Genomic DNA, 26,686 nt, shown 5'->3' on the forward strand with positions numbered 1-26,686 from the left:
GAGCCCAGTACTCAACAATTTTCACAATTTATTAAATACACGATGTACAAATTCATTCAAAATTTATGGAAGTATAGAAAAAGTTTATAGTTTAATGAATAGGGTAACGGTTTAAAAAAACACATTTTGATGCTGGTCTGATGGCTTGTGACGCCATATAAAAGGTCTTCTCTGCCAAGCGGCTAGCATAGCGGTTAAAATCGCTACGTGAAACATCTGAACGCACCAGGAGAAAGTGGAACTGATATAACTAAAAAAAGGGGGAAAGAAACAAGACTAAAGATAAAAAAGTATAGCTATCTCAGCTACGTTAGTCGGGTTCGGTCAGTTAGTTATAGAAGAAGTAGTACCGAGTTACTGATCCATATACTTTATAGGCAACACACAGGTATACACCATGGTTGTCAAAATATATATTTCAGGCATTTCTGGAAATAAGGAGGTGAGAACTATAATATACACTTGTATGAATTATTGATAAATGTAACATGCATCGCAAAATCAGTTGTCATTAACATGAAAATGTGTGATGGGTAGGGCAACAGCTGAGTCACAAATTTACGAATAGATTTTGTTTCTGTGTGGAGTACAGCTAGTTTCATAACTGTGTAGAGTGCTGTAATTGTATGAAATAGTTTGTTGATCATGGGACACATAAGGAACATTTCCTTTTTTATGACTACCAAAAGCACCTACCCATCTTCCACATTTTTTCTTAAAATGTTCATAAATTATGAACCAGCCTATTTATTATGAATAGAATAGAATTTATTTACATTCCATAGATCCTTCATGGGCCCAAGCCAAGGTTGTAGAAATGTCATAGCACAAATACAATACTTGTTTCTAATACAAATATAAATTACATTGTTATGACAGTTATATATCTATTTTCTTGTTTGCCAGTGTTAATTATCACAGTGGTGTTCAATATTAATTAAGTTATGCATTAAATAATTGTCAAATATGACTACTGTATATAGATTTCATTTGCACTAGAAAACCTGTTCTCTTCACTATGTGTTATTAAGATGATCAAATCAAGAAGGGTGTAATGGGTAAGACAAAACGCATGCATGGAACTGATTAGAAATACACACAAAATTTGAATCAGAAAACCTAAAGAGAAGAAACCACTTGGGAGACATGTGAAAATAGGATGATATTTTTAGATTTTAGTCTTAAACTTATATATTCATCAGAGCAGATTGAAAAGTTATAGGCAACAGAAATTTTATGTGTATAGGAGATTACAGGTCTATTTCTTGAGACCTGATGTAAGTGGATGAAGTTAGTAATTTAGAAAAAGGTTCGTTAAGATCATTCTGTCTGCACTTCCAGGTTCTTATTGTTCAGATCTGTAACTAATTACAGTGAAAGTCACTTTTACTTTCATTGTTTACTTGCAGTGCTTACAATGCAGAACAGCATGGGAAGTAATAACTTTTATTATACAGACTCACCTTAAACAAAATGTGGACTTGTATTGTTACACCACGGCACCATACATACAATAAGAGAAAGTATTGTCATTTTCACACATTTCAAATAGTTGCAAAATGGACAGTTACATGAAATAGGAATCTGTCATTCTGAATGAATGTGTTCAACATAACCTCTGCAGTTGTTGCAGTATTCTTAAATAACTAAAAAATTTAGAATGTTTAAAATCATTAACATTACTATTTTTATATGTGTGATGGCATTTAGGATTTATCTTAATTTTTCCACAGGTGAAGAAACACCAGCAGAGAGTACTCATGATATTAGACAGCAAGAACATTGAATATGTTGCAGTTGACATTACAGAACCTGGCAAAGAAAATGAGAAAGAATTTATGCAGCAAAATAGCAATGCGAAGGAAGCAAAACATCCTTTGCCACCACAGATATTTAATGGAGAGGAATACTGTGGGGTACGTTTAACATTCGTATACACAGCATTTCTTTAGTTAAATGGTTCAGAACCCTGATAATGGGGCTGATCACCTGAGAAAATTTTATTGTGCACATTTATTTATTTATATCAATATATTTACTTCTATTTCTTTATACCACTGCTCAGGTGTGATGGTTAAACTATATTGTCTCATTGTTAATGGATCTGTTTCTTTGTTTATTATAAAGTAAAGTAAAGTAAAGTTTGTCCCGCTACGTACCATACAGGCGCTTGGGTGAGGTATAACTCCTCTCTTTCTTGACCTCGGCTCTAGATTGTAGAGGAGGCTGGGTGGGCCCCAGAGCCGGTCTGGATGCAGAGGCTAGAGGAAAAATCCTCTGCCCCTGTTCGGGATCGAACCCCGGCCGTTCAGCCCGTTGCTAGTCACTATACTGACAGCTATCCAGGCTGTTTGTTTATTATAAGTGGTCAAAAATTGTGTTTCTGAGGTTTCACATTCTCACAGCGGTAAATAATGGCTTCTGGATTATGATGCCATGTAGTTTCGAAGGTGATTACCAACATTTCAGAGGAATATATCACCTATGTCTTCACGGTACAGATATTCCAGCTTAAAAATTTAGAATTGTGACAACAAGACTCATTCAGATTGTTGAAAAATTTGCAATTTTTTATGGAACGTTGAAGTTCATAACTATGTTCAGTAGTCCCTATCTTGAACCAGATGAAACCAGTCATACCTTCACACCCTGTTTCTCACATATCCATTTTAATATCTTTCCTTTCAAAATAAAGTCTTTGAAGCGTTATATTTCCTTCAGAATTCCAACTGAAATTTTATATGCATTTTTTGTCTCCAGTATATGCTACATCTACCACCCATCTCATAATAACCTTAATACTATTTGATGTAGTTTACAAATTATTCATGTTTTGAAAAATTACTGTTTTCCTCGAAAAGTAATGTTTTTGTTATATGATTGATTCATTAAATAATCTGTGGATTAGTGGTTAATTGTTAAAAATATTGTTTTGGCAGCCTTGATATAAATGACTGTATCCTCAACATTTATACGATTACAATTATTTTAATTGGTCGAACAGGATTATGAAGAATTTGATTTAGCAAATGAAATTGATGAACTGGATAAATTCCTGAAACTCTCAGCAAGTGTTTCAACAGCTGAAATAACATTGGGAACAACAGCAGATAGTAAGGCCCCTGTTGAAAATGGAGAATTAAACGGAATTTCTTCCAGTAGGGAGGTGAGTGTTGGTAATCTTGCTTCTTTTAAATTATTTATTTTGAGTTACTTAAATGTATGTAGTTCTGTATTTAACTAAATGTAAATTAACCATTGTAACAGAATTCAGCTGAGAAAGAGAAGGAAGTGGTAGTAGAAGAATCAAAGACTGAAGAGGAAGCTACCGGGGAAGAATAAGAGTGGTAATTATTCACTTAATTTCTTTATTACGGTTATATGATATTTTGTATGTTACCTAGGCAGTAGGGGGTCTGCAGTGGCCGCGCGGTCTGAGGCGTGGGCCTTGTGCCGCTTGGTCGCTGGGACTGTGGGGTCGAATCCCACTTAAGCCATGGATATTTGTCCGTGTTTTTCTGTGTTGTTCTGTCCTGTGTACAGGTAGAGGCCTTGCGACGGGCCGATCCCTCGTCCAAGGAGTCCTATCGAATGTCTACAGATCGAGCCAACGAAAAGTTGGGACCCGCATTGCTCAGGCACTTGAAGAACGGGTCGTTCCCAGTATCCCAGTCCCTAGGCAGTAAGGATTATGAGCATCGTTAATTTTGTGTTTTTCATTTGCAGTGGAAACATTTTCCAGAACAAGTGCTATGCGCAACCACCGTGTTACTGCCATCTTCTTGGGCAAATGCATCTTCCCATGTGCATCTGGCCTATTCTGGTGTTTATTTTGGTTGTTTTTGGTATTGCCTGTTTTTTGTACCTACAGATCAAAGCCTCTTGTGGTGATACGCATGATCACCTTGTCCAAGGACATTAAAATGATATTTTGCGTGTCAAAAATGTAATAACTGATGATAAAAAAATATTAAAATTTAATACAGATAACATGATCAATGAAAACTTAAATTTCATTTATATTTTAATGTGATATCCTTTTTTAACACAACCACAAGTCTGAGATCTAAAAAGCCTCAAATGTATATGTATAGGTACAGTTCATTGTAACTACAGGTGTCACAAACAGATTTATACACATTATAATATGGAATATATATCTGTGTATACATCTTTTTGGGGACATTCTGTGTATTTACCAAGTATGTACGAAGTTATGTAACTTCAGAATGACATTTTTTAAGCATTTGAAATGGTATACTGAATGTCATAATCATTCATCGATGTGTACATGACTTTCATAGATCGGTTATTACATTGAAACAAAGGGTTGTGGTGAAGACTAGTTCTGGTTAATAAAATTTGTTACTTTGCATACATCATTTGCATGCAAAGGAACATTCTTTGTATATTATGGTGTATGTATCCTTTCTTAATTGAGCTTTCTGTCTGTATTATGAAGTATCTTATTAATTTTGTTTATTAATACAAAATTAACATCTCTGTACTCGAAGTATAATAATTTGTCTGCTGTTTTTCACTTTGTGGAATACTTGCTCATAACAGTTAAAACAGCAACAAAAAAATATATATTACTTCAGTGGCTTTTAAACTTTTTGACACTTACACAATATTATTATTTACATCTTCATTATTGAGTCATTAATCAACCATCACAGAGTGTTTCAACTAAGTACTCAGTAGTAACATAAAGCATAAAATAATTACAGTGCATCTTTGGAGTTACACAGTTTCAGACTTATATGCCTGAGGTAAGGACGTAAATTTTCACATCTCTTCAAATCTTGGCTGTTCCAAAAATAAAAATAGACACACAAATAAAGGCGAGCCACTAAAAGATTAAATGAAGGGAATTTAAGATGCTACAGCATAAACGTAACTCCACAAGAGCACATCACATTGACAGTAGGAGAGTTTGAACCAGAGTGAAGCCACTTATGGGGGGGGGGGGGGGGGCATAAAGAAGCAGAAACCAAACTAGAAAGATGAGATGTGACTAATAAATCATTTCAAGGTGGCAGCAAGGCACGATAATGTGGCTCACTTTGTAAACTCATTTCATTTGTAGCATATGAAAGTAAGAAGCAAAATATTTGTTTTTGTTATAGAAATTATAAATGTTTACCGTATTACAGCATGTGAAGTCAACATATTGTGTTTACTACCAAAACAGCCTTTAAAAGCATTGTGTACTATGGTTTAATTTCTCTTGCATGTTATGATAGAAGGTTCTATGGTACCTAGTGCTCCAAGTACATGATAAGAGTATGCTTATAGTATTGATTGGTTCTGGTGCTAATTAAAATGTTATTCTTGTCTGCTGATATATCACTTTTTTGTCATATCTGACCAAGCCGTCATATAGCATCTGAATTATTTTTAACCGGATTATAGTTGACTGATAACTGGACATAAGGTGATAAATTATTATAAACGGCATGTGAGAATAGGAGTTGGAAGACCTCTGACTGCACATTTGCGCTGATGATCACTTTTCATTTCTTAAGTAAACTATGTGGAGCTGTTTTTTTTCCCTCTCTCCCAGTGGAATCATATATTTAAATGAACAGACTGTTAATGTTTCAGGGAATGTGGGGTTTCTGTTCTACATTATGCGAAAAGGTGCTAAAAAGTATCTGATTTAAACTTCGTTGCTTTTAAATTTTTCAATAAAATTGCGTTAGAATATGAACTTATGACTAGATAATAATGAATTTCATGTAAACTATGTTTAATCATGATAATGTGTATATTTGACTATTAGCTACAATCCTAAAATGAATTCTAATTGTTGTACATGTGGCAGTGGCTTTAAAATGTAACTCAAGCAAAGGCTCAAATTGCACTTTAATGGTTCATATTTAGCCAGTCATGTGTAATGTCAGATATTTGTATTATATCATCACTGTTTGTTATTAAGAAGCTGTAATACTGGATGAAGGATGTTTTAATGACTATCAACTTTTATATGGTTTGAGGCTTTCGTGGCGACATAACTCAATAAAAACTTCTCGGGTTATCAGCCGCGTCAATCGGTTAAAGGAAGAAACAGATGTATCAGGGACCATTTCTGATAACAGAACCCTGATGATGGGGACAGAGATGGTTCCTAAAATGTCAATTTATTCTTTTAACCAGTTGCCTGAGAAGAGTTTATTGAATATCAACTTCGTTTTGGAGTCATAATCCTAAAATGCAAGACGAAAACTGCACTAAATTTAGATGTTGCTGGGTCCCTGCAGAAACTATAAAATGTTTTCAGATACATTTTTCATTGTTATTGTAAGAATATGGACAGTATACTGTGCACCATCTTCAATTGTAACAGACATTACATTTTACTGTGTAATGTACAGATCATTATTTGTTTTTAATGACAAATGAGTGTTGCAAAAAAGAAATATATTTTTGAAAGGTTATATTTACATTCATTCGTAGTTTGTGTTTTAGAAGAATAATGCACTTTGCAGACCGCAGTACTGGTGTTGTTTGCCGTTTCTCCACGTACTTCAACGAAGTCTTTACGTGCAGTGATAGAGATGGCTCTCAAAATATGTTTTTTATGACCACCTGATTTTCTGTGAAGACTTCACTGAATTTAGTCGCCAGGAAAGCTATTGATCGTATATCTCCATGTACTTTTTTTTGTCCCTCTGAATCATTGGTTGCTGATGGCTGTTACCAACAGCATTTGCGTCAGAATTTAAAATTAGTGTTTTGTGATTTGCCTAACAGATTGCTCAAAAGTGGAAATCCTACTGTTTATGAATTTATTGGTTGAGTGTACCTTATATTAAAAAAACAATGTTTTACATACATTGTTACAATAGCTTTACAGTACATTTCTATAATATTGTATAGTATTTTTCATTTTATTTTTCCCGCGTATCGCTGAGATGGAATCGGCAGATTCTGTGTAACAAACGCACGCTGAATGGAAGATCTGCGTGGTTTGTAAAGATGAAGTAAGCGTTGGTGAAATGGTTTATAATTTGTATGAAACTAATTAAATATCTGCTCGTGTCCATGTCATTTCTCCCTTTTATGAGATGACAGTAATTTTTGTTTTAGAATGGATTTTTTTAAAATGTGTCCTTTTTATTCATTTCTAAATTCTTTTCTTTGATACTTATAAATAAAGTGTGTTAATTTTTTGCTTTGATTGTGTAGATTTATTTATATGAGCTTACATATTTAGATTAAAAGTTAATTGTATTTTTTTTAAGACAAAATCATTTTAAGTAAATCAATATTTTGTTAGCAAAGTATGTAATTGCATTATATCAACTACAATGTGTTTGAAAGCTGTTGTTTTGTCTAGGAACATGAACTGACTCATGGATTTCTGTCCATTTCCAATATCCTGTTCCTAAAATTGGGTTTCGACGGATTTTTTTGTCTTTTGTGCACTGCACGTCTTCCTGATGTTCTTATTTTCAGCATCAGCGTAATCCCTAGGTAGAATTTGTAGTACCAAAATTTTTAAAGTTCCCATGCTAGTAACACAATTTTCTGTTTCAAGCTTTGTAAATTGAAGACATTGAATTTAATGGCCAGTTAAAAAATAAGATATTAAATTGCATAAACATTCACTGAGAGATTGCACTTATGTACTGGAATGAATTCGTGATTGTTATATGATTTGTTTCTAACTACTCTAGTCAAGTATCATTTATAGTAATGGCACAAATCTGAATCTGTGACCTTGACCCCAATGAGTTATCAGGACTTTTCTGTCTCCAAGCTAAAAATATTGTAGCTGTCCTCAGACACCAGCGTCCAGTTAAAATGCTTTAATTTTTACAAATCTTTTTGTTACTTTTACTACAAACTTCCCTAGGGTGGCAAGTTTTGGAAATAGCAGCATCTGCCCTTAACACCTGCCAACCGTTCAAGGACAAACTATCTGATTCACACTTACGTGAGATTTAAAATAATGTAATCAGGTAAGAAGCAACAACACTGGCCAAGAATGGAGACCGTAGAAATTATAGGAAAAAAAATCTGACAAAATTCTATCTTTTCCTTACTTGACTGCTACGTTCCTGGTAAAATTGTTCTGTAATTCTTTATCATGCACACGTCTAAAGTACCGATATATGATATTTGATTTTAAGGACTGGATTTCAATTAAGTTTGGCGTCAAAGTCAAGTAACTAGAGATCTCCATGCAATGATTAGGTCTGTCTCTGTCCCACCAGCTCTGAGGACAAATTGCCAGTTCCCAATTCATATTTTTTATTCGTTCTTTGCATGAAGTGTATGGCGAGGAGGTATTGGTCTGGTCTTGTCTGTCCGTCCGGGTGCCCAGTCGATTCAGCTCGAGAACCACTGGACGGATTTGGATGAAAGTTAATGTCGAGGTTGTGCTATTCTGCGCGACCTCAGAAACTTATTTTGAATTGCCTACTACAGCTGTTAACAAAATGACGGATGAGGAAATTCGTGAGGCAGACAATGAGATGCTGCGATCTGGTGGCCGAAGTGAAAAATATCAAACGAGGCTGATGTAATACCTCTAAATGCATTTAGTAAAAAACGTATGAGGATGTTATGTGTATTCCAATACTGAATAAACTTTCCGAGCTTGTAATTTTAATAATAGTAGGTAATAAGAAATTCACTGCCAGACATGATATTATGAAAGAGACTTATGAATAGGTGGTAACATAACGTGAATATGAATATCAGACATTAAGTTGAATAAACAAGCATGTGTTATTATTTCATGAACACAGCCATAAAACTCAACTTATATGTAACCTTTATTGTTGTAAATGTTACTGGCATAGGAAAATCCTTCTTGAGTATTCACGCAATTCTATGAAACAATCCAATCTTCATCAGTCATGCGAGATTTGAAGTTCGGAGGGCGGTGAGTCCGTATTTGGCTGTCTTCTGGCTTGTTGATCCGTGTAGTTAATCTGGCAATAGTTTGCCACGGTTACAGAAGGTCGAGGTGGTGACAGACTACGCTACATCCCAAAAGACAGTCATCTTCATGTAATGTGAGATTTGTACTTCTTACATTTCGTGCAAGGGGGAGGAAGATACGATTGTAAACACAAAAATCGATAATTTCGTATCGATATATTGTTGATATTTACTGATATCTCTTGATATACGAGGTTCGATCGGAAAGTTTAGAGACTTGTGTCAATAGAGGGCGAACCGGATGTAGTACGAGCTTCTGCCGCTAGGGGGTGCGGCCTACATTCATAGTGAATCGGTGTGCCAGCCGGCATCATCGAATTAGCATTTGTTTCTTAGTTACGGGCGTTTTGGTAGTGCATTACACCGACCCTCCTGCGATTTCGGAATGGCGGATTTTCATGAACAAATCAAATTTTGCCAAAGACTCGCCAAAACGGCTACGGAAACCTATGAAATGCTAAGGCAAGCATTTGGGGAGTCCGCAATGGGTCGTGCACAAACTTTTGTGTGGCATTCACGTTTTAAAAATGGCCGAACCTCCGTCGATGATGACGAGCGTTCTGGACGACCATCTTCGAGCACAACGCCCGAAAATGTTACGAAGATTCGGCAGGCCATTCACGAAGATCGACGTCGTACCATCAACGACTTGTGCGACATTGTTGGGATAGGCTATGGGACCTGTCAGCTGATTCTAAAGGAAGAAATCCACATGCGACGCATCATGACAACGCGCCAGCGCACACCGCCCTCAAAGTTCGGCAGTTTTTGGCCTCAAACACCATGGCCGTCATCCCGCACCCTCCTTAGCTCCGTGTGACTTCTTCCTCTTCCCAAAGATGAAAATTCAGCTAAAGGGAAGGAGATTTGAGACGATAGAAGAGATTCAGGCAGAATCGCAGATGGTGCTTGACAGGCTGAAAAAGAAAGATTTCCAGGGATGCTTCCAGGCTTGGCAGCGGCGCTGGGATCGTTGTGTTCACTCCCAGGGGAACTACTTCGAGGGTGATGGATGAATTTAATACCTGAGATAAGTGTACGGGTTTTTATAGGCGCAGTCTTGAAACTTTTCGATCGCACCTCGTAGTCTAATACTCGACATTAAAGGCATAAATTTAGTTGCTATTAGTGACAATATGACCAAATAGAAATCCGTCGCGTCAATTCATTACATTGCTGTATGAAACAGAGCTGAGAAAAATCTCTCCATATTTCGAGGCAGAAGCTGAAAGCACACTTCGTGGTATACTGGGGAAAAAACACGTACAAGACAAAGCACTTTTACGAATTAGTTCCAATACAAATGGGCAGTCTCCCATATGGGGAGAAAAATTGGAGTGCAAATACACTCCATTTTGAAACTACAATGTCAAAATTTATATAACTGACAAGAATTGCTCTTTGTCCAGATGCGTTTCATCGTATCAGGTCGCTGAGAATGGTGGACAGGATATGGGAAATGCAACGAATAAATAAGACTTTGTGATAAGTTGGCTTATTTGTGTTGTAATCTAGGTTCTGGACGAAATGAGAGAGAGCAAAATAATACACTGATAATTGGAGACTGTCAATGTATTAAACAAATCAAAATAAATCCTTTGAAGCTTACATTAGTACCTCAACCCCCAAGCATGACGTATAGTGGGACAGCTTTACTTTTAATTAATATTTAATTCAATGCGTACCTCAAAGAAAACATAACACTTACCACTACAAAGATAAACTGGTTAATGGTGTTTAATTAAATAAACCCTCTTTACACTGAGAATCATATAAACCCGTAAATACAATATTAAGCTACCTCCAAAATCACATCCCATAACCGTTAACAAACTGCAGTAATTTAATGATTTTTAGAAAGGATATTGCTATTTTTAGGAACAAATGAACCCCATAAAAGACAAGTGTGGGCGAAATGTCGAAATACTGAAAGTTAAAGTAAGTGATACATACAATTACCGGTAATCCACAAAAGGTTCAGACAATTTTAGTGGCGTTAATGATTCGGTTAAACTGGAATTAGTTTGATAGTTTATTTCTGTCACACAACACGCAACTTTCCAGAGCCTCGTTTCTAAAGACGAGTTCACCACGTGAGGTAACATTGACATGAAACAGCATCTTCTTATTTCCTTAAGAGATGAAATTGAATACTTAATTCTTAAGAACTTGTGATTCTTATTATTAATTATTTGCCTTCTTATGTAAAGGAAGGTGAAATATTAAACGTATTTGTTACAAATTAAGGGTCCGGGTTTACCATACCGTTATGTGCAGCCATTGTCATTTGGAACAACAATATTCCGGGTTACTGCGAAAAAAATAATTTTGGATCAAGCTTCTCCTATTACTGTGTTTACACGGTGCTTTATTTTGAGAGTCTGGAGTACAAGCATCTTCTAAATGAAACACACTAACTAAAAAGTATTAGGCGAAACGATGAGATGGGCTAGGCATGTAGCACACATGACAAAAATGATAAATGTATAAACATTTTGGTTGGAAAACCTGAAGGGAATAAACCATTCGGAAAACCTAGGCATAAATGGAAGGATAATATTAAAATGAATCAAAAGTAAATGTGCTATAAGGCTATGGATTGAATTAATTTAGTTGATGATAGAAACGGGTTGATAAATAACGGGGATTTTTTGTAAAACTGAGCTACTATAGCTTTTAAAGTATGCGTCTCCTCTGTGGAGTTATTTTAAATGCAAGGGACATTACCCAGAGAATCAGGAGTACGTCAGAGGTGTGTTGTTTGTAGGACACTAATCTGTTTGCTAGGAAAACCCTTTCGGATGTATAAGTTCGCTTCTGTATACGGCGACGTTAACACAGCGTGAATCTGTACTTGTAGAGGGAGACTCTATGACGCGGAACGCAAAGAACTTCTGTACTCTGAATCTGAAGATTTAATCAAGTCAGCCAACTAAAGCTCTCGAGACTTTGTTTTCGCTTCAGGAATAATCTTGCCCTTTCCAGCACACTTACCCGTAGCCCTAATGCCGAGCTGCGCCGATAAACCATCACTTTGGGACTTCGTAGACACGGGGGCGAGTAAAACTTACGGAATTCTACCGAATCACTTCTTTTTTGGGGACCCTCACATACATCTCCACATAAACCCTTTAAATTCGCTGTTCTGATACGTGACGTGGGTTCACATGCGGAGTGAAGCTAGTGTTCCTGGTAACACAACTCGAGGCTGCCAAAATTCTCGACATGCTTTCGATACTTATCACTAAGATATTCAGTAATCGGGTGGAGCTACGCGGCCATTGCCTCATGTAAGATTCATAACGTCTTTATTGGTTGGAATATTGTGTCATGTGAAGTACAGGAACGTTTAATATTATTGACACAGTTATTAAAATTAAGATTAAACTAAATTCAGGGAATGTTTTCTACCACGCAGTTCAGAATATTTTGTCTTCCGGTCTGTTATATAAAACCATATATATTTAAATATACAAAAATATAATTTTACATGTTTTGTATGGCTGTAAAACCTAGTTTATTACGTTCAGGGAATAACACAGATTAAGGGAGTTTGAGAACAGGGTACTGAGACAAGAGGCTTCAAAAAATGCACAAAAATAAGGTTAATATATCACAACATATTACGATGCTCAAGAGTATGAGATTGGTGGGGCAGGTAGCGCGCATGCGGGGAGATAAAACGCATACAAAAAATTTGATTGGAAAGCCTGAAATGAAGAGACAACTCGAAATATCTAGGCGTAGTTGGGAGGATAATATTAAAATGAATCTAAGAGAAATAGTGTTAGAGGGTGTGCATTACATTTATGTGAATCAAGATAAGGCCTCTTGCCGGGATTTTGCGGAAAGGGTAATGAACATTCGTGTTCTATAAAAATCGAAAAATTTCTTGACTGATTCAGCGTACTATCATCGTCTCAAGAACGGCTATGCTCCATGGAGTTAGTTTTTATCAAATCTTAACCTCTCTACCTCCATGGAGAAGAATAATTCTTCTGAATTTGACAGTCGCCCAGCCATTCATGAAATATCCTGCCAAGGTTCATTACAGTGTTTATAACGACTCGTAACTTTTTCCTGTCCTGAGCCAGACAAATCCAATCCGCATTCTCATAGCCTATTCATTTAAGAACCAAATTGATATTATCCTACCTTCCACGTTGATTATCTGAAGTGGTAACGTCCCTTAACCATTTCAGACTAAATCTGTACACGTATTTTTCATATATTTAATTCTCCGTTTATTTTATCTTTCTGGATTTCATTAACACAGTACTACCAGCTGAAGAGTATAAAACATGAAGCTCCTCATTTTGCATTTTTCTACAGCCTTCTGTCATTTCATCCCTCTAAGATCCAAGTAATCTTTTTAGCAAACTGTTCGCGTCGATTCAATTAAGTCCGAAAATGTAACCTCACAGCCACCACAACATATTCTTGGTCTGACTTTTCAACTTCGAAGTTACCTATCTAAAATATTTTAAAACTACCGCAGGCATAATTCTCAATACCAGTAGATGACACATTCGTTTTCATGATTTACGTAACACAAACAATTGTGAGTTCCGTACCCTGAAATGGGCTGTATTTTGCAATTTTTGTTTATCTTGAAATAGTTCATACCGCGTCCAGTGGGAAAACAATGTGGGCCGGGAAGCGTATGTAAATAGTCGTGGGTTTGAAACCTAGTAATTCTTACTAGAGGAACTTCGGACGAAAATAGCGAACAACCGGGCCAAGGATGGACATTAGGACTTCCCAGGGTTGCCAACCAATGAATCACAATATTCTCAACATATATACGACTTTGTTGCACCGAACGGTTTGTTATAAATTAAAAAAAATACAATCGGGTTGGATTTACAGAACACTCTGTATAAAAACTGTTCCATGACAGGCGCTACTAGGTTTCTATGTGACAGATTATGGCACCCTTATAATGTAGCAGTGTTGGGTGATTTGTCACTCGAGAAATCAGTTTGGTAGCGGCCGAGGGAGGATTGGTCCATACCGACATCACATATACGTACAGTGATATCTAGTGAGGGTGCCGAGGGAGACGAAGGGTGGACACGATCCAGTGATATACCACTGACACAGTCGCATGCAATCACACACAGACATATCTCATACATTTCGGTTCTGCTTCGCGAGCTGAGGGAACGAATGTTTTACATATTTTATTGTTTGTTCTTCTTTTTGTACCCACAAATATGTATACAGTGGGTATTATGATTGCTCAGACAGGCCTATGGTACTTCCAAGATATGGCTACTAGTATTAAATTTTGTTTTTATTAAATGTTGGTATTAATCATGTCTTGCAGGTACGTTTCACTGACTGTCATTTATCAATACTAAGTCTTTCCATAATATTTAGTGCCGCTGAATTTGTAGTCTGGTATCTGAAACGAATGTGATGATAAAAAAATAAACAGTTGTTTTAACATAAGTACATACAACTTAAAATTGTCTGTTTTTACATTTTATCTTAAATTTTGTTCGCTAATTTAATATTTACAAAATTTAATTTTCTCTTATCCCTATATTTTCAAGCAACATTTAACTAATACAAGATGTGCAACATTCCCCTTGCATTATCTGAGATGCACTTATGTAAAAGTACACATTTATCCTTTTCCCGTATTTCCATAGGACTCAGATCGATGCCAAATTTCCTGAATTTTCAAATATACGGTCACTTACTTATGTCTCTTTAGACGTGAGCGCAATATCTTATATTACATTCGTCTGAAGTAATTGGGTAGGATTTACCATTATGAATTTGTAGAATAAATTATTTTGTAAGATTTTGGGCTCTTGCTTGGTGTAATCTTTTAGAAATTAACCGACGTTTCGGAAACCAGACTACACGGCGCAGCATCCCAGAAGACAAGTAATTTCTCCTATTTCCCTATTGTTATAATGTACTGATAATATATATGTCTTCCTTGAATGTGGATTTATGTGGCTAGATGAAGGATGCAAAATCACTATGCACTTGGTAAAGACTATCGATACGTATCGTTTGATCGCGTTTTTATTTCTGTTGATATCGACCTTTTGTCTTCTCTACGAATTGTAAATTGAGCCTCCAGTGACCCGGTAGCTACCCCTGTGATGTTCTGGTACATTTCCTTAAGGTTTTATCATAACGAATTCGTCCTTTTCCTTTGACTAAAAGAAGCCACTTGAACTTACTGACTGTGTAAAATGCGGTTCTAGTGATAGGTAATCAATTATTCTTACTCCTGATGCCCTCTTTTTCTCCGTAACCTGGTGGAAAATCAACCCCCTGACGACCTGTGGGGATGCGAGCTGACTGCTATGATGTTACCATAATGTTACCCTCAAGTGGTCGACCTACAGGGAACATTTATAGAAGGCGGTGAGGGAACTGTGAGAAAAAGGAACAAAGAAACTTTACGATGGCGATGAGATGACAAGCAGAACAGCATGTTGGAGAAATTATCGACTTGAGACTAAAATTGATAATTTTGAATAAATTCCTGATTCAAACTGTAAATATAATATATTGGATGTTTCATACGAAAGTACAAATTTTTATGTATGTATGTGTGGTTGTGTGTAGGAACTTATCGGAATACAAAAGTCAAACTGACACGATACATAAAAATCAACTGTGTTAATAATTAAGCACTTCATCATGAATACGTATGAAGGAGTGGATGTATAAAACCACGTAATCTTAAACTCGGCACAAAGGTGAGTACAGAGCTTGACGTCACGGCCGCATTGCCCCTTGGGAAAGAAGTCAGTACCTTTTAGACACGAGGCTAAATAGACCCCGAAGCAGATATATATATATGTTGGTGAAGATAAGTCCTTTAGCCTAGTCGCTATCCAGAATAAAGTACCCCGTTTACCAGCCGTAAAAACCTTTCTTCAGAAAATAATATTACGTCAAGAAATTATCAATATTTAATTGAAACAGTTCATTAACGTGCTCACAACAGCCCACTACGAGACCCCATCATGAGTCAGGTAAATTCAATCTAAAACCGAATATCAGAATATTATTCTTCCATCTATTTTCTGGTCCTCCGAGTTGTTTATTCTCTTCAGGTTTCTCAATCAAAATTTTGTACGAACTTCTTATCTGCCCCCTGTAAAGTAAAAGTAAAGTTTGTCCCGCTATGCGCCATGTAGGCGCTTGGGGTGAGAGGAGGTATAGCTCCTCCCTTCCTTGACCTCGGCACTAGATGGGGGTGAGTGGTCAGCATCACGCCCCGGCCGGCTTTACCCCCGGGAAAGGACCCCGGTACCCATTGTAGAGGAGGCTGGGTGGGCCCCAGAGCCGGTCTGGACGCAGAGGCCAGAGGAAAAATCCTATGCCCCCGTCGGGGATCGAACCCCTGTCGTCCAGCCCGTAGCTAGTCACTATACTGACTGAGCTATCCCGGCTCATATCTGCCCCCTGTATACCCCCAAAATTATTAATAAAGACAAGGTTCACTGTAAATAATTACCTGTTCTGGTGTAAGCCTCTTTAGGAAAATCGGGGGGTGTCACGTTATCTGAATAGTCGAAGGAATCCTTTTAGCTTCTGGTGTTAGTAATCTTATCTAAGAGTTGGTAATGGTAGAAGTAAGTTGTAGACCGGCACATATATGCTCTCTTCATGAATAAATTGTTATGGAATCTGTTGTTACTAGGAAAAACAGCCTTGTTGATAATCGTTCAGATTAACCCGTAAGATAGTTATTTTACTTATTTAGATAATTGCAGACTAGAATACATTTATTGCAAATCAAAATTTCAAGGTCATTCACTAAGTGCTATTTGCTAGGATATCATAATTTTAACACGCATTATGTTTAGATTACGGACAATTTATATAATTACTTTCTTTTAAATTGTCATTTGGACCCTGCGTCTTTTGTATTGTAAATGCAATTTCTTGATCTTTTATGCCATTATAAATGTATAATCGACCTTGTCTGGTAGTCGTAAAGTACCTGAATAAATGACATACATTATTAATATTATTAAAATTATTGTTTTCAGATGGAAAATATAAGCTGCGCATTAAATAACTCTTGGAATTAATTTAGTCTGGTTAAATGGAAGTAAGCTCTAGATAATATTTGGGGGATAATAAAAAATACTTATAACCTGTTTCCATAAAAACCTCTGTATTTAGGACGTATCTCTTTTTCAGACACGTAGGCAACTGAAATTTGAAAAATTTCGCCCATTGGAATTGCATATACGCCTGCCTGTCGGTCTGTCCACATTAAGATTGAGAATGTTTTAAACGGATTTCCATGAAATGTGGTATTAACAATTTTTACTAATATTCCAATATTTTTTGTAAATTGGACAACTACAGTGCTGTGCATGAAGACGGACAACTGTTTCTGGGCGAGAAATGTTTTGACTGGAGAATCACCATGTTGCCTTGTTTACCGGGGACTCCCCGCTTGGAAAATTCAATCCGCAGTGCAACCGTGTGGCTTATCCTCTTTATTTACGTCAGAACTCGGTTAGACATACGACAGAAAACCCATGCAAAGATCCTTGCCCCCAGACAAATCTGACGTCACTGGTAATATTTCCAAATGTCAAAGTTGAAATTTTGACGAACGCATCACAAGTGCGCGTACATTTCCTAACGTTTTAAAATACACATTTCCTTCTTATTCTTTTCCACCGTTATCTTTTTTTCCTCTTTCTCGATCAAACGATTATGGACGGTAGTTACTTCAAAGAGGTACTCTGAAAGGCTGAGTTCATAGCATGATTGAGACACAATAAGTTGAAGGAAGTATCTGCTAGAAGACCCACGCTCGGCTCTTGAATGATGGGGAGACGAGAAAATCGAATGATGATGTTACATCCGGTCGGCTTCACGTCTCAACACCTTACTTTGGCGCGGAAACCTATTCTCTTCTTCAGAGAAACCCAATCAAGCTTTCAGAACCGATCATCGACAATTTAATAACAGTAAAAGTCAAGTATAAAGGAAGAATATATATTACTAGGACACAAGAACGAAAGATGTGTGTGATGGACCCAGAAAAAGTAAGTTACGATAAGGAAGTTGAATAACGCAGTGGATAAAAGTGACCCTATTTTTTGTATTATCTAAAAAATAACAAGAATTATGATTTTAGTTACAGTAGCCGTCACAAAATTTCTTAACTGTCGCAGAAAAATTGTAGAATGTTACAACACAAACATTGGAGCCCAGGCGAGTGACGAGAGCTCAGAACTCGCAGTGTAGCAAAATACAAACTCTATTTCCTTCATTCATAAAGTGTCACAGCGCTTTGCGGTGTTGAAGAAATTTCTCTTGTTACGGAACACGAAAGTTCTGTGCCAGCAAGGTTTGATTTTAAGAAACACTCCCAGGCATCCATATATATGTTTCCAAGTACGTGCTACATGTCCAAAACGTCTCAGTTATCACTGTTTAATATCCACAATAATACCAAACAAATAGTAACTTACTAACGACTCCTTATTATCTAATTAGAATTTACAGATTTGCGTGTTGCATTTGTATGCTACGTGTCTGGCCAATCTCCATTTTATTTAGTTACCCAATTAGACTGATTTAAGCAGATGTGTAGGCGTACAAATGAATATTTTTTTTAACTTTGAAGTTTAAGCAACGTTGAAAGTTTACTGATAACCTTTCGGTTAAACAATAGTATGCTCTAAAAATGGAAACAGCAGTCTCCTCAGAAACATCTATAGCTGCCTGGTGTCACAGTCTAGAAGATCAAATCTGGAATTACTTGTTATGTAATTTTATACAATCAAAACTAACTTCATGCCTTGAAGACGATTAATTTATCGAAGAAGATAACTGAACATTTGGTAAATAATGAATAAATATGTAAGATTTTAGGTTTACAAGGCAGTGGGTATTAAGATGACTGTCTTCTGGGTATTGCATCGTGTAGTCTGGTAGAAGTTTACCGACGCTTCATAGGTTTTTAGTGCCTCCATCATCAGGGCGACCGTCTACCAGACTACACGATGCAATACCCAGAAGACATTCATCTTTGATGAATGAATCGATTAATGAATTACTTGGCGCCCTGTAGCTGAGGGAGTTGCAGGTCGGTCGCTGTCCTGGTGATACAGAGTTGGCGTAACGCGCTAGAAGTGACGTATTGTTTCAAAACTGGGCACATTGAATATTTCTGTTCGGGGAAGGGTAGGAGCGAGGTTTGTCTAAATGACTGATAAGTATCGTCCCTCTGCCACAGCGGAGCTTGTTACACAAGGCAAGTGGTATACTCAAATCCTCTAAAACTTGGCACACAGCAAAGCATTACGAGCAAATTTAAAATCACTGTTCCCTTATACCATAAACATTGTTACTGGTCTCTACAGAGACACGTAAAAATGGAGATTGTTGTCTTCTGGGTTGTTACGTTTGTACATGTCCACCAACTTTTCAGAGGTCCTTGCTGCCTCCATCATCAGGGGGATGAATAAGCCATACGAGTGGTCCTCTGAAACGTTGGTGGACATCTACCAGACTACACGGCGCAACAACCCAGAAGACAGTAATCTTCAGACTCACCGCCATGAAAACCTCAAATCCTACACACGTAAAAATACATTTCACAAGTCTGTGTCATATTTAATTCAAAATTAGTGAATGTATTTTTATTGTTGAGAAGGGATGTCTGTTTGTAATTGGGCTACTAACGAGCCCCCAGGTGATAAATCATTGAATAAGGACCAACGGTAGATTTATAATAACAGGAGAAGACCGAAGGACTCACAGGTAAACCTGTCCTAGTGTCACGTTGTCCAAAATAAATCCCACATGGACTGACCTGGACATGAGTCACCTGAATTTTGCGCGAACATAATTATTGATACTTTGGTTTCAATACTTTATTCGTAGTCTCATTATCTCCTCATCGGCCTGTTGATGGCGGTAGTAAACACCTCTGAAACGTCGGTAAACTTCTACCAGACTACACGGCGCAACAACCCAGATGGCATCCATCTTCATACTCGACGCCTTAAAAAACTCAAATATCACCAAATGAATTGATGTATGTGACGGAATACTAAATTTTATATTTATATGGTTTTGTAATAATATAAGCAAAACGGTGACACAATATATAATATTTATTATCATTATTTATAAAATTGTTAGTAGGGCAATTTCCATCGGAATATCAAAGGAAAATTCTTATTTCTTATACAAAATGTATTATTATTGTTTAGACATTCAACAGAACGTAATATTAAGTCCTAAAACCCACATAAAAATACGCATGAGACGGTATGGTCATCAGAAGATGATATTGTACAAAGTTAAATCATTACTATTTCTGCCGCGTGTTACTGGACGTAAGAAGATATCAGTTATCTGACGAGATGGTCTTCGATTCTCTTTCAGGACAAATTTTACTCGAATGTTCTAGGTTCCTTAATTTATCCATAGGAACTATAGGTTTATACTTTAACATACACCATTTTTGTAATTAATGACCAGACCCCCTATTAACTTTGTAAAAATGTAGACCTACAATTATTAAAAAGTGAAAACTGAAGTGAATTTTACAGCATCTCTGATCCCATTTTAATCATTTTTAATTGCACAGACACAGAACAACATTCACAAATTATCGCAAAAAATAATATTGCAAAATTTTTACAGAAACTCGCATAACAGTTTATATTTGTTTTCAATATGGTAAATATGTATTCTTAAATGAGAGTTACCAGAAAAATAAAGCTTTATACTTATTTCTGCATTAATATATCTGAAAATTATATTCAATGTTGTGTTACCGAATGAATGATTTGTGTTCCTGGGATATAACGCTGTTTTACACAAACATATATTTATAAAAGACAACGTGCATTTTTCGTATACAAATAACTGACCTACATCCAATGAGATAATCAAATTCGGCTAGAGCAGAAACTTTCCTTTTGAATCCTTGTGAACACTTTCAACATTCTGCCAGGGTATTCACTCGTGCCGGATTCTACTTTTAACATTCCATCGACTGTGAATTTTGCGGTTTCGTGCCCAATGGCGTGGAATATCTCCTGTGACATAAACAGCGGGAGGCGACACTCGACGCCTAGCGTCCAACTCCTGATGCAGCAACCAGAGTTATGAAGCCTGTCACAGCGTCTATCTGGCGAGCTGAATAACTTATCAATTTCATTCCGACATTCAATACTTTTTGTTTCAGTTTTTTTCTTCGTTTGTTTGCACATGGGAAACGTACTATCTTTTTTCTCCGACTCTGCAGAACAATGTGGCTTCCAGCAACAATACACTACCGCTCATTCTTTAAACAAGCTATAGTGTGTAGTGTATTGATATCTATCCACATATGAGATTTCAGATTATCATGGCGACGAATATGAAGATGGTTGTCTTATTGGAAAATTTGCCGTGTAGTCTGGTAGAATTTTACCGATGTTTTATCGAGTTGATTATGGATACAGTAAGCGCCTCCGAAATTTCTGTAAAATTCTACCAGACTACACGGCACAATATCCAATAAGACAACCATCTTCATACTCGTCACAATGAGAACCACAAATCTCACTTAGTAAACCTCTACAGGGAGGTTATTCTTAGCTGCTTTCGGAGATTAGAAGCCTTTTACTTATCGCCCTGATGATGGAGGCAGCAAGGACCTTTGAAACGTTGGTAAACTTCTACCAGACTACACGGCGCTACAACCCAGAAGACAGCCATCTTTAATCAATGTTTTTTTTCCATTTACATGTTTAATCACAATTATTTATTATTTATTTACCGGTTATATAATAACCTCTTAGAGTAGAGTCCTCGAGAAATTGTCTTTTATGAAATAAAGAAATGACCTGAATTTTATGTAACTCGAAAGTTCATAATCCTAATCACAAAAGCCCAATACTGGATATTATCGTGACGAGAACAATCCAGACCACGACTATTACATCATTTCCCTAAGGTTAATTTTAATAGTATTCTCCCATCTACGCTTAGGTCTCTAAAAAAATTTTCCTAAACGTTTTCCAATTAATATTGTGTATGGAATTCTCATCTTCTGTGCTTGCTATATGTCCCGCCTATTTTCATCCTTCTTCATTTGATTATACTAAAAATATATGCAGAATAATACAAATTATGAAGTTCCTCTTTTCCTTTGGTCTGCAGTTAATCTATCCCTCTTAAGTTCAAATATTATAACACGCACCCTTTTCTCAAAACTCTCGTTATACAAAAAGACCTTGAGTTACCATTTACCTCGTTCTGTTCTTCAAATGTTTCAGTCTCCCAGTCCCAAGTACCACTTCTATTTAACCGTTTGAAGCCAAAGATCGTCTAAATAATATTTCACAATTCAGTCCATACCTCAAAGAAAACACAACACCTTACCATTACAAAGATAATCCTGTTAATTCTGTTTAAGTAATTAATCCGTGTTTACACTTATAAGCATACAAAACTCATACACACAAGTAACTGATTTTTAAAGCATGTGTTACGTATATTTACCACTGATCTTTAAAGGATTAATAGTAAGATACATGACTAAAAATATTTTAGTAGTGAAATATATTATTACACATGCTGTATTTAAAAAAACATTGCTAGTCTCTGAATTTCTAGCATTAGCCTGTAATCGACACACCTTTTCGGAAATCCTACAGCTTAACTGATTCTTAAAAGAATGAACGATAATAATTCCACAAAGCGTAAAGGAAGAATGAACAAAAATAGCCTATTTCATGACACAATACGCGAACACTGAAGCTCAGGAACTAAAGACGATTATATTAGTCCAATTATACATTAATTTCACACTTAAAAAGATAACAGTGGCCCCATAATAAAAAGAGACGGTTCTACTAAGAACGTCATCGGATTTGGATTTATTACGCATGGCAAGAGATACTGTTCAGTACAGTGTTCATATGTAAGATTCTGTAATGTAATAAAAAAAGCAACGTAAAACAGTTGCTGTCTCTTTTTTATATAAAACACAACAGGCTTCTTCTATTTTCCTCACAAATCCGCTTTGTGTCAAGTAGACTTAGCATGGCGGTCGAGTGGACCGTGGTATTACACTGTATGGTATTTGCCGTGAATGAAGTAAACAATACCACTTGTCCCTTGCGAGGGATAACTGATCTGCGTTGAACCTCAGGCTCACATCAAATACCCCACGCTACAAAATGTACTTTCACCATTGGCAGAGTTACATTTATACATATAAGCATCAATATCTAGTGTTGTTAAAAGTAAAAGCAAAACTGAAGATGATGGTATTTTTTGAAGTTGCGCCGTGTATTCTGATAGATATTGACCGACGTTTAAGAGGAGTTTACTGCCTTACACGCCAAACAGAAACAATAATGAAACTGAATCATTATTTAAGTCATTCATAACCTCACTTCGGATTTAATACAGGAATCTGAGTCAATAACAAATCACAGACACAAAGCTGCCATCTGTAGGAAACAAATGAAATCGATATGCTACCTAGGTAACAAATGAACACCTAACCACACATTATTCTCATTTTCCACTTCCCCACATTTCAGCTCATGTTTTCCTTCTTGCGAAAGAAGTAGTGAGCCATGTAATGAACTTACAAAATTTAATTATAAATGAAAACAGTATTTAATATCGCTTGTGAGAATAGCAGATTCATCTACCAAGCTTGGACCTGGGGAAAAAGTACTAAATGTTATTAGTAACCAACTTAATACGATGACTCACATATTATAAAGTTTTAAATTATAACAGGTGTGTTCAGTAAAACTTTGTCCACTTTCTGACGACATTTTCACATGCACGTTTTCTTAAAATTAATAACGTTTTAATTTTTCGTTAAATATATTTTTATTGTTTTGTTATTAACGACGATATTACAACTGTAAGTATTTATTTGATGGTGAACGTTAGCTATGGAAGAACGATTAAAACATGAACACATAACAGGGCGGCAACTGAAAAATTGTCACTTTTGATTCATGCACGTTCACTTTTTTTTATCAAACTCCACGAAATCGAAAGCAATTTCGAATTTCTTATCGTAAGGAATACTTTTCGAGACCTTGTTCATATTTTAATTTATATATGCGTACAAATGTGATATTAAGTATACCTTCATATTAGAATATAAAGATGCAAATAAATCAAAAACACGATGTAGCTAAACAAAAATACTAATTACTGTAAACAAATGAAGTATGATGATATAAGCAGGGCACACACCGAGGAGAGAGACATATAAAAAAATTCAGTAAATGAATCTCAATGGAAGAGGACATTTAGGAGACTTACGCTTAGAAGGAAGATAATATTAAAATGTATCTTAGGAAAATATGGCGTTAAGTAATGAACTGGGTTAATGTGGCTCAGGAGAGGATTCTATGAATAGAGTAACAAACCCCCGTGTTCAATATAAGAGAAATTTCTTGATTCGTTGAGTGACTTCCAACATTCCAAGGAGTATTCTGCTATGAATACAATTTATGTATTTATAAACAATAAAATATAATATAGACCATAATTGAACAGTAAATAAACATAAGTGACAAATACAAAAATAAATTTTCTGTTGGAAAGAAGTAAGAGTGTAGTACCTATGAATAAAGTTTGTTACTAAATATCAACCCCGTCTTTGATTTTTAAGCGCTCCTTACAATGTAGGAATTCTGTCTAGAAATCTCTCTTGCCTTCAGTTAAGCGTCAAAGGTCACTGAATTTCAATTACACGCCACAGTAGAGCATATCACGAGGTTTACACTTTACATAACAACATACACACAGCTGCGGTCCTGCGGGGAATTAATTCTGCCGGCTAATACCCCATACCACTACAACCACGGGCTTGGAAAATGGGGTTTAGATTATTCTGTGGTACCGCTGTGGGGACCATATCGTTGAACCAGGAGTATAACCCACTAACTCCATTAAAAATATTTTTTTCAAATTAAACCTTGATCATAATGGTCAAACTTGGAAAACAAACGTAAAATACAAACCTATCCTTACGATTAAGGACTTTGAGTAAATACTCACGAGAAGAAATGGAGATACAGCACCACAAAATCTTAATCTGATTTTAGATTAAGACGACTGGTCAGCTACTCGATCCAGCTTTATCCGTCAGCAAAGAAATTTTTGCCCTCCTTCCCCTCCGCCGTGACCCGGGGGTTAAGACTGGGTGAACCCCAAAGAAGGACCTTACGTCGAACTGAATCCTTGATATTACCGGAAATTGAATCCTGGTGTCTTTAGGTCCAGGATGGGCGATTATTTTTACCAAGAGGGCCAGAAAAGTATGATTCTTCGCCTGATGAAAGAAATACAGCCAATTTCTTAAACAGTCTTACTTTAAAAGAAAACCTAGAACGATGGACGAAATCCAAGAGAAGAGTCAGATACATGAGACATGTTGTCTGCAGTTACTAAAGCTCTCTGCTCGTCGTGTAGCGAGTGTCAACTGTCTTCAGTCTCGATAACCCAGCCTTAACGTTGTTACCATTGCCCCTGAGGGCCCCGGAAATGTTACAAAAAAAAAGCGATGCAGCCATTTCTCATCATGTCTAAAGAAAATTTATTTCGCGTGATGCTCTGTGTTTTATTTATACCCACCAACTTCCTTACTCTATATACTTCATATGTTTAGCTTTGACAGTTCAGAGGAGAGGGACAGTAGGAATTTGCGATAAACAATATTTGAATGTGGTGTTAAATGAACATGAAACAAACTATAAAATAATAACAATATATATATATATATATATTAATTTGTAGAAAAGTTAACGTAAAAAATTAAAAAGTGACTGGTGTCAGATTATCAGTTCATAAACCTTAAGGTAGGGTTAACAAACGAACGAATGTCACAATTTCGGCTATCTGGTCCATATTTGACATTTAACATTTATGAATGACCGGTGAATTCTGGCTGGAGGTGTCCAACGCGGAAATTTCCCTGGATGCGAAGTTTCCAACTCAGTCACTCGGGAGATCAACAACGCATGTACGGCCTCCTGCGATGTCCCTGAATTTAATCAAAACAGAAATATATCGACAAATTTTAGTAAAACTCCACGAAATTAAATATAATTAATTTCTGTTCGGCCATTCTCGACTTGCTCCATGCTTGGAAACAGACTGAAAGATTTCAACAGGTTTCCCGCAAGGATAAGACGCTCAGTAGAGCAATAGGGCTTACTTTCCATTGACAATAGGTCTTGATCACGAAGTGACTGCCTACGGGCTGAACGATCGGGGTTCGATCCTCGAAAGGGCAGAGGATTATCTTCTGCGTCGAGACCTTCTCTGGTATCCACCCAGCCTCCTGTCCAATGGACACCGGTGAACCTTTCCCGGGGGTAAAACGCGGTCGGGGCGTGAAGCTGGTCACTCACCCCATCTAGTGCCAAGGTCAAGAATGAGTAGGAGTTATACCTCCTCACCCCTGAGCGCCTACATGGCGCGCAGCGGGATGGCTTTACCTATACCTTGATTACTGAAATATCACTAGGCAAATGCTAGAACAGTGCCTTAAATTATGCTACTATCACTTCTTTGCCATCAATTACAAATCATTATTAATTAATCATACTATAATTAAAAGTCATAAAGCCTGAGCTAAATAAAACACAGAAAGAGACAAAAATATAAATTACCCACTGTTATAAACTTCTCACCATTCTTTAACTAATTACTTCACATTCATATTTCCAACATAATCATGTCT

The 26,686-nt window shown here is 36.5% G+C and overlaps 2 protein-coding genes across 7 annotated transcripts in view; one reads left to right on the top strand and one right to left on the bottom strand.

Annotated features, from left to right (window-relative positions):
- The first annotated feature begins 174 nt into the window (after positions 1-174).
- LOC110828727 (SH3 domain binding glutamate rich protein Sh3beta) lies at positions 175-7,183 on the top strand. The gene is made up of 5 exons (XM_022061703.2): positions 175-442; positions 1,734-1,916; positions 3,005-3,166; positions 3,268-3,347; positions 3,727-7,183. The coding sequence occupies exons 1-4, from the start codon at positions 398-400 to the stop codon at positions 3,340-3,342; spliced, it is 465 nt and encodes a 154-aa protein (XP_021917395.1). The 5' UTR covers positions 175-397; the 3' UTR covers positions 3,343-3,347; positions 3,727-7,183.
- The window catches only part of Atg10 (Autophagy-related 10), a 507,888-nt gene continuing 484,542 nt past the window's right edge, over positions 3,341-26,686 (bottom strand). For 2 of the 6 annotated variants that reach the window (XM_087349890.1, XM_087349889.1), the window contains exons 8-9: positions 26,159-26,359; positions 25,408-25,984 (exon numbers count right to left, since the gene is read on the bottom strand). In XM_087349890.1, coding sequence (XP_087206016.1) covers positions 25,836-25,984; positions 26,159-26,359 — 350 coding nt within the window. In that variant the 3' untranslated portion in view covers positions 25,408-25,835. Of the gene's footprint in view, positions 3,676-25,407; positions 25,985-26,158; positions 26,360-26,686 lie in introns of those variants that run through there. The other 4 variants (XM_087349888.1, XM_087349893.1, XM_087349892.1 and 1 more) reach the window with 4 other exon arrangements.

This window comes from Zootermopsis nevadensis, unplaced genomic scaffold (assembly GCF_977971745.1).
Source record: "Zootermopsis nevadensis isolate Lab colony 2312 unplaced genomic scaffold, Znev_1.0 Znev_ptg000016l, whole genome shotgun sequence".
In the NCBI taxonomy this organism is placed as follows: Eukaryota; Metazoa; Arthropoda; class Insecta; order Blattodea; family Termopsidae; genus Zootermopsis; species Zootermopsis nevadensis.